This window comes from Calliphora vicina, chromosome 5 (genome assembly GCF_958450345.1).
Source record: "Calliphora vicina chromosome 5, idCalVici1.1, whole genome shotgun sequence".
NCBI lineage: Eukaryota > Metazoa > Arthropoda > Insecta > Diptera > Calliphoridae > Calliphora > Calliphora vicina.
The window spans coordinates 91,772,966-91,782,727 of NC_088784.1; the positions used below are offsets into that span (position 1 = coordinate 91,772,966).

General features: G+C 31.0%; 1 protein-coding gene across 1 annotated transcript; it reads left to right on the forward strand.

Moving 5' to 3' along the window:
• The first annotated feature begins 1,605 nt into the window (after positions 1-1,605).
• Achl (Achilles) lies at positions 1,606-4,648 on the forward strand. Its single transcript, XM_065512240.1, has one exon. The coding sequence runs from the start codon at positions 1,623-1,625 to the stop codon at positions 4,644-4,646; it is 3,024 nt and encodes a 1,007-aa protein (XP_065368312.1). The 5' UTR covers positions 1,606-1,622; the 3' UTR covers positions 4,647-4,648.
• The last annotated feature ends 5,114 nt before the right edge of the window (positions 4,649-9,762 follow it).

The following is a 9,762-nucleotide window of genomic DNA, read 5'->3' on the forward strand; positions in this document are numbered from 1 at the left end:
AAAAACACAAAAAATAAAACTGAATCACTTACACAGTTACATTTAAACTCACACACAAACAATCTAGCGAAAACCACACTAACGAAAGCAGAGGGTATTTAACCGACCTCAAATCAATTTGCAATTTCAGTCTATCTCCGTGTTGCAGCGTTGCATGAACTCTCTCGTAATTAAATTTAAATAAAAAGTATTTTTTACTTTTTAACGGTTAAAAAAAAGAAAATTATAAAAAAACGAACAATAAAATAATTAATATTTTAAAAAGAAATAAAAAAAAATTAAGCATGAACTTGAAAATTTGCTAAAATTTAGTTAGTTACTCAAATAAATTATTTAACTAAATGTTAGAATATAAAGAGTGTGTTATTGGTCACAATGACTGAAATGAAAAAACGTGATTAACATTTCTAAACAAAAGATAAAGTAATTTATTTAAAAAATAAAAACAGTGATGGTTGCGGTTTGGCATTAATTAATTGATTATCTAATAAAAGGTGACATGATTTTACAGACTGAAAGAAAAAAAAAGTGCCCTAAATAATAAACGAAACAATCAACCAACCTACTTTGATATTAAATGCAATGAACATAATTTAGTTTTTGAACTGTTTTTAACAAAAATAAATACCAAAACTATTGGGGTCTCTTCAAACATGTTTTTTTTTAACCAGTTGCAATTTTAAGCACGTTCACTTAGCCAAGTTTAATACTTACGAATGAATGGTAGGAAAAAACCCCTACAGTGTTTAAGAGCGGCGCATTACAACATCTTTAAATGGTCAACACAAAAACCAAACTATGAATTTAACAAATTCATAACAGCTACAGACAACAGCAATAACAAATTGTTAGCAACGTTCAATGAACGAACGAACATTTCATAGTTTTTTTTTAGTGGTTTGTTAAGAAAACCTTTAAGTTTTCCTTACCCGAGCAACGATTGGCGGGCGAATTGACGCCAGAAACATAAAAACAAAGAGCATTAATAAATAAACATGAACAAAATAGAAAAATAATACCGTTAAAGCAACGACCTTGAAAACAAAGCACGTAAATAATAACAACAACAAAAGCAACAAATAAATAAAACATAAACAAACAAAACTAAGCACGTCTTGTCTTGTCTTAGAGTTGTAGAAAGTGAAAGTTAAGAAACATAAACTCTTTTTGCGGTTTAATATTATATTTCTTTCGTTTTGAACATTTATTTGGAAGCTGTTAAAAGTTACCAACATCTAATATTATTATTATTATTGTTTGCAATTGACTGCAAAAAAAAGACCATCAAAGTTTTATATTACAATCTCTTGAATGAAGTAACCATAAACGTGTACAAAAAGCCACACGAAACTCACCTCTAGCTGAAAAATCATTAGCCATTAAAATATATTTCAGTTGTATTTTTTCTTAAAAAAAGATAATTGAAGTTCAAGTTGGCACGAAATTAGATAATACCTAAAAAAAAATAAAATACAAATTTTGTAATATTGGATTACAAAAACTTAAACTAAAAAACCCACAAAAAAACTTGAAAGATTTTGTTTCTTATAGAAACGTTTTAAATTAAATAAATAAAAAATTATAACATGAGTGATCAAGCTGAAGAATCCTGCAACTCTCTAATGCCCCAGCCAGAGGAAGTTATACAACTTGTAGCAGCAGCCGATAACAATAATGACACCTGCGAGATACGCAGTCAACATATCAAAAATGGTCATACATTTCTGGTGACCACTGTGCGCACGGAAACCATAACCACCACCACCGAAACGAATCTAAAGGAGAGTGAACAATTGAAAGCAGTGCCCATAATGCAAAAGCCCATTGAGGCTCCAGCCGAAGAAAAACCTTGCTGCAGCAGTTCCTGTTCTTCGCCGGATAACTCCACAAAAGCCATAGTTCCTTTGTCCTCATCCTTACCCTCCAAACTCTTAAGGTTCCATGCCAAACGATCGGCCCAAGCTTTACTGCAGCGCCTAGAATCCCAAGAACAATCCATTGATTCACAATTTGATAGTGATGAAGGTTTGACGGCTGGCTATAGTGGTTGCAGCAGTAACAATGGCGAGGATTACATATCCCAGGCCAGCTGTGATTCTTTGGATAATCTGCCAGAGCCCTCAGCTCCACCCATGTCACCACCACCACCCCGTAATTCACCTTCCACCGATAATACCGATGAGAAAATTGATGTAGGCATGGGCTCTTCCATAGAGGGTTCCGAGGAGTCAGAAGAGGATGATGAGCTGAAACCCTTGGCCGTGGATAATCATGTTTTGCATGAAATCGATTTAAGAGCCATCAACACAACCACCACCTTAAGCTCTACAACACCCATAACCACAGCCGTTTTGGAGGCAGCCGTGGAAAAATCTCTCAGCAATACTGCCGTTCTAAGTGAGGCCAATTTGGAGAAATTCCGCAAACATCAGTCGGTCACACAAACACATCCCATAATGGATAATATTTATTTGCATCCCAATTTTAAATATGATTTCAATGCAAAAGAGCAAATTCCAGAAAACCCCCTAAAACCTGCAGACACAGCCATCAGTGCTACAGCTTTGGAACAGAAACGTGTTCATCGCTCATTTTTAACTATGAAAAAGTCAGAACCCATAGCCGAAAAAGCCAATTCAGTTGTGTCTCAGGCCACCTCGGCCTCTGGCGATAAGACCCTAATCAATGAGATAGATAATTTGGATCCAGCTCTAATACCCAGTGAGGAAATGGCTGCTGAAATAACCGATGCTGTTGAATACTATTTCTCTAATGATAGCATCCTCAAAGATGCCTTCCTGCTAAAGCATGTGAAACGTAATAAGGAGGGTTTTGTTAGCCTCAAATTGGTGTCCAGCTTTAAGCGTGTTCGTCAATTAACCAAGGACTGGAAGGTGGTGGGCAATGCTGTAAGACGTAAATCGCACAAAATTGAGCTCAACGATGTGGGCACCAAGGTTAGAAGGGTGGATGCTTTGCCAAATTTCGATGAAACCATGCCTTCGCGCACTATTGTTGCTTGTGATTTGCCCCTAGATAAGTTAAGCATAGAGAAGGTGTCGGATATCTTCTCCAAGTGTGGAGAAATAGCCTTGATACGCATTCTAAAACCCGGCATGGCCATACCCGTGGATGTGCGTCAATTTATGAATAAGTATCCGGAAATGCAGCAAAAAGAATGTGCCTTGGTGGAGTATTTGGAATCTTCCTCGGCCAGAGAAGCCAGAAATTTACAAGGTCCATTTAAGGTCTTTGAAATGGTGGCTCCCAAAAAGAAGACTGGCAAGAAAGCAGTCATACAGGTTTCGGCTCCCGTGGTACGTATGGTGGAGAATTATCGCTATTTCAATGATCATAACTATGAACGCACAAGAGGTGGCAGTTTCAGTGGTGTGCCAGTACAAGATGTAGATTTGCGCTATAGATTGAAACGTAATAATTCAGATTTTGCGGCCAAAGCTTATGGCACAGATGTTCATCATTCATTTGGGCCAACAGCAGCAACACCACACTATCATCACTCTTCGCCAACGTATGCAACATCTCATCGTGGTAGTTTTGGCAGTGAACATCATCAGCCGCAACATCAACACCACCAACACCACCAACAATCACATCATGAACCATCGGCAGGACGCTATCAATCCCGAGGTAGTATTATTCAAGACATAACCAGTCAAACTCCTTCGTCTCCTGGTACCCAAAGCAATTTCTTTGCTTATACTCCTCGCAGATACAGCAACACCTCAACTATATCAACTAATACAGCCAACAATAACAGCATCAATAATATTGATTCATCCATGACGGCCAAGCCCACACATACGAATTTGAATAATATTTCAAATAACACTGGCAACACTCACAATTTAGCTAGACGTCTTTCGAATTGTTCTCAGGAAGGCTATGCCGATGCAGTTAGGCGTTCTTCCAATTGTTCGGAAAATGCTCCGCAAAGACGTGACTCTAATTGTTCCGACAATTGTCCATGTACGAGACGCATTTCCGATTTTGGACAAACTGAAGTATATCGCAAGACTTCTCAGGGTTCTATAGGCAGTGGCGGGGAAAGGCGTTTCTCCAATGGCTCCATGCAATTCGAGAGAACCTTCTCCAATGGCAGTGATATTAGTAATAACTTCCATCGTCGTCCATCGGCTGACTACAATTTGGAGCGCAAGCAATCGTTAGAAACTCAAACTGGCTCGCCTTATGATGATCCCAACGTGGGTGGCGGTGGTGGTGGCTACAATGTCTTTCCACGCCGTTATTCCAATAACTTCAACAACAGCAACAATATCAGCAGCAAATTGGCGGCCTATGATAATGCTCAATACATCAATGGCAGACGTATATCCACCGATTCCGGTTACGATCGTCGTTTTTCATTTGGTTCTGAATACGAGGGATCACCGCGTTCTCGCACCAATAGTTTTCTCAACAACTACAAGCATGGCCTCAACGATTATGATGGCCAGCCTCGCTCGCGTACTGGCAGTTTCCTGGATGGCTCACCTCGCTCCCGTTCCGGGTCATTTGCTCAACGTACAGCTGAACATTTAGTGCGCACACCCATTGGACCAGATGGCAGCAAAGGTTTTGGTTCACGTGCTCGCAAATTTGAGCAAACCATATCTCCCGTTTAGGCTGCCAATACGAGTAGTTAGCTAGCAGTATAGGTAAGATATTATTTACTTTTAAAAAAACAAAAGTGTTCATTATGTATTTCTTTTTAATTCAAATATACTTTTTTTTTTGTTTGCCAATATTAAGCAGGGCTTTTACAAACTAAATGGCTGTTATTCCTTAAACATCCTCCCTTATAAATTTATCAATTATTACACTTACTTATTAATAGATTGTTTATTTTACTATATATTTTATATTTTGTTTTGTTTACGAAATTGTTAATTGTTTTATGTGAATAATTGCAGTGTTTAGTTTTAAGTTTCATTCATAATAATTATTTTATTACACAACTAAATATATGATTTTTGTTAACAGTATATTTAACAATGAGTTAAAATTGGCAATTAAAAAATATTAAATTTTAATAATTGGCTTAGTTTTGAAATTGTACTAACAATTTGCTGCAAAAATGTTTCACTGATATTTTTAAATTAAATTATAATAAAGAAATTCGAAATATTTAACAAAATTTATTTTATTTAACGCGATCCTTAACTGGTTCTTAGGGAAGACAATTCACTCTCTTAGCTGTCAAATACCTGACTCATGAGCATGTATTCGAGAAAATCTTTCAACCTGACAAACAAAGCTTTGATACTAGTTCTTCCTGTCCAAAAATACTTTAGAAATTCTCAGGTATTAGATATATATTTTTCAAAACACAAACTAAATTCAGAAATAATACTGAGCCACACAATTAATAACAGGAAAGTGACTTGGAGAAGGTATTTTATAATCGAAAATAAGTTATAATTTTGAAGAGATGTATGACATATTTTTTTATAGATTTAGAATGAATCAATCTTCAATATAGTCCATGTTTTTAATAATTTCATTACACTTCATTTTAAAAATTTTAGAGATTAAGTTTTTTAAGGCATAATATATATATATTTAAATAGAAACGCTACATATTTTTTAGTTTATAGGTATAGATAAAATATTGAAAAATCTAACTTAAGTTTTTTGCACTAATTCAATTATAAGTTTAAAGATTATTTAAATTCTATTTAATGAGGCAGACATTTTTCTTAGGGCTTTGGATGCTTAAATTAACAATGTTATTACTTACAACGTCATTATTGAGATGAAAAGATTAAAGAGTTTCATAAGGTCCATAAAACAAAAATTTATTAGTTAGCATCTCTTACATAACTACAATAAAAATGTGTATGTTTGAACCGCTTTTTCAAGCAGGAATTAAATCCACAAGATTTTCTATATAAAAATATACAAGATTCTCTATATAAAATACTGTTATACACAAGATTTTCTATGGAAGATACTGTTATAGACAAGATTTTCTATGGAAAATACTGTTATAGACAAGATTTTCTATTTAAAAAAACTGTTATACAGAAGATTTTCTATAGAAAATACTGTTATACAGAAGATTTTCTATAGAAAATACTGTTATACAGAAGATTTTCTATAGAAAATACTGTTATACAGAAGATTTTCTATAGAAAATACTGTTATACAGAAGATTTTCTATAGAAAATACTGTTATACAGAAGATTTTCTATAGAAAATACTGTTATACAGAAGATTTTCTATAGAAAATACTGTTATACAGAAGATTTTCTATAGAAAATACTGTTATACAGAAGATTTTCTATAGAAAATACTGTTATACACAAGATTTTCTATAGAAAATACTGTTATACAGAAGATTTTCTATAGAAAATACTGTTATACACAAGATTTTCTATAGAAAATACTGTTATACAGAAGATTTTCTATAGAAAATACTGTTATACACAAGATTTTCTATAGAAAATACTGTTATACAGAAGATTTTCTATAGAAAATACTGTTATACAGAAGATTTTCTATAGAAAATACTGTTATACAGAAGATTTTCTATAGAAAATACTGTTATACAGAAGATTTTCTATAGAAAATACTGTTATACAGAAGATTTTCTATAGAAAATACTGTTATACAGAAGATTTTCTATAGAAAATACTGTTATACAGAAGATTTTCTATAGAAAATACTGTTATACAGAAGATTTTCTATAGAAAATACTGTTATACACAAGATTTTCTATAGAAAATACTGTTATACACAAGATTTTCTATAGAAAATACTGTTATACACAAGATTTTCTATAGAAAATACTGTTATACACAAGATTTTCTATAGAAAATACTGTTATACACAAGATTTTCTATAGAAAATACTGTTATACACAAGATTTTCTATAGAAAATACTGTTATACACAAGATTTTCTATAGAAAATACTGTTATACACAAGATTTTATATAGAAAAAATACTGTTATACAGAAGATTTTCTATAGAAAATACTGTTATACAGAAGATTTTCTATAGAAAATACTGTTATACAGAAGATTTTCTATAGAAAATACTGTTATACAGAAGATTTTCTATAGAAAATACTGTTATACAGAAGATTTTCTATAGAAAATACTGTTATACAGAAGATTTTCTATAGAAAATACTGTTATACACAAGATTTTCTATAGAAAATACTGTTATACACAAGATTTTCTATAGAAAATACTGTTATACACAAGATTTTCTATAGAAAATACTGTTATACACAAGATTTTCTATAGAAAATACTGTTATACACAAGATTTTCTATAGAAAATACTGTTATACACAAGATTTTCTATAGAAAATACTGTTATACACAAGATTTTCTATAGAAAATACTGTTATACACAAGATTTTCTATAGAAAATACTGTTATACACAAGATTTTCTATAGAAAATACTGTTATACACAAGATTTTCTATAGAAAATACTGTTATACACAAGATTTTCTATAGAAAATACTGTTATACACAAGATTTTCTATAGAAAATACTGTGTATAACAGTAGATTTTCTATAGAAAATACTGTGTATAACAGTAGATTTTCTATAGAAAATACTGTGTATAACAGTAGATTTTCTATAGAAAATACTGTGTATAACAGTAGATTTTCTATAGAAAATACTGTGTATAACAGTAGATTTTCTATAGAAAATACTGTGTATAACAGTAGATTTTCTATAGAAAATACTGTGTATAACAGTAGATTTTCTATAGAAAATACTGTGTATAACAGTAGATTTTCTATAGAAAATACTGTGTATAACAGTAGATTTTCTATAGAAAATACTGTGTATAACAGTAGATTTTCTATAGAAAATACTGTGTATAACAGTAGATTTTCTATAGAAAATACTGTGTATAACAGTAGATTTTCTATAGAAAATACTGTGTATAACAGTAGATTTTCTATAGAAAATACTGTGTATAACAGTAGATTTTCTATAGAAAATACTGTGTATAACAGTAGATTTTCTATAGAAAATACTGTGTATAACAGTAGATTTTCTATAGAAAATACTGTGTATAACAGTAGATTTTCTATAGAAAATACTGTGTATAACAGTAGATTTTCTATAGAAAATACTGTGTATAACAGTAGATTTTCTATAGAAAATACTGTGTATAACAGTCGATTTTCTATAGAAAATGCTGTGTATAACAGTAGATTTTCTATAGAAAATACTGTGTATAACAGTAGATTTTCTATAGAAAATACTTTGTATAACAGTAGATTTTCTATAGAAAATCTTGTTTATAACAGTATTTTCTATAGAAAATCTTGTTTATAACAGTATTTTCTATAGAACATCTGGATTATAACAGTAGATTTTCTATAGAAAATACTGTGTATAACAGTAGATTTTCTATAGAAAAGATTTTCTATGGAAATACTGTTATACACAAGATTTTCTATGGAAAATACTGTTATACACAAGATTTTCTATGGAAAATACTGTTATACACAAGATGTTCTATAGAAAATACTGTTATAAACAAGATTTTCTATAGAAAATATGGTATATAACTGTTACACACAAGATTTTTCATGGAAAATACTGTTATACACAAGATTTCCTATACACAGGATTTTCTATAGAAAATACTGTTATACACAAGGTTTTCTATAGAAAATACTGTTATACACAAGATTTCCTATAGAAAATACTGTTATACAAAAGATTTTTCATGGAAAATACTGTTATACACAAGATTTTCTATAGAAATGGAGGGGTTGTAGAAAGCAAAGGCACTGTATAATTTTTGCTGGTATTCTGAACTCAATAATCGATATAGCCATGTCCGTCTGTCCATCTGACCGTCTGTATGATGAAATCAACTTTCCGTAACCCCCAAATAACTTACATACATATTTCATACATCATTATATCCGTTATAGAACCGGCTCGGTTGCTACTTAAAATCGAGAAAAGCGAAAAAACCAGGACAGCCTCGATTTTTTGGCCTTTTTTGATGTATATCTGGATTACTAAGAAATTAATATAGACAATATGGATATATAATGATATGTATTTAAAAGTGCTTATTAACGACGTATATAAAGCCATAGTAAGTTGGACCTACAATGGTTCAAAATCGGGAAAAATATTTTTTTAACCCAAATTTTTTTTTTAACTAAAAAATTTTATTTTATTTTAAAATTAAAAAAAAAAAACATTAGAAAGAATATTTTTTAAAAAAATTAAAAAACAATTCAAAAAAAAATGTTTAAAAAATTAAAAAAAATTTAAAAAAAAATTTATTTTTCCTAGGATTTCAACAATTACATCTCGTCTATATGATAAACTATGGTTTAGGTTTAATAAATCTTCATTCGATTTGATTACAGAACATAAGTAGTACCTAATCCATGAAACAGCAGGATCGGTTCTAAAGAAATAATTTTTTATAAAATTAAAAAAAAAAAAAACAATGAAAATAATTACGTCAGAAAATTTAAATAAATAATATAATTTGTCATTTAAAATTATCGTATAGATTCGTATAGATAGTAATGTCATACTGATATTCTTAAACTTGATTACAGTTGTTTAGTTTAAACTTCGTTTAAAGCTGTTTTGATTTATTAGCCTTAACACGAAGTCTGGTTATATTTTAACTAATAATTATACTGACAGTTTTCATACAAAAATAATTTTAACCAACAGTATAACTGTTAGTTAAGGCATAACTAGACTTCGTGTTAATGGGGGTTAAATAACTAGA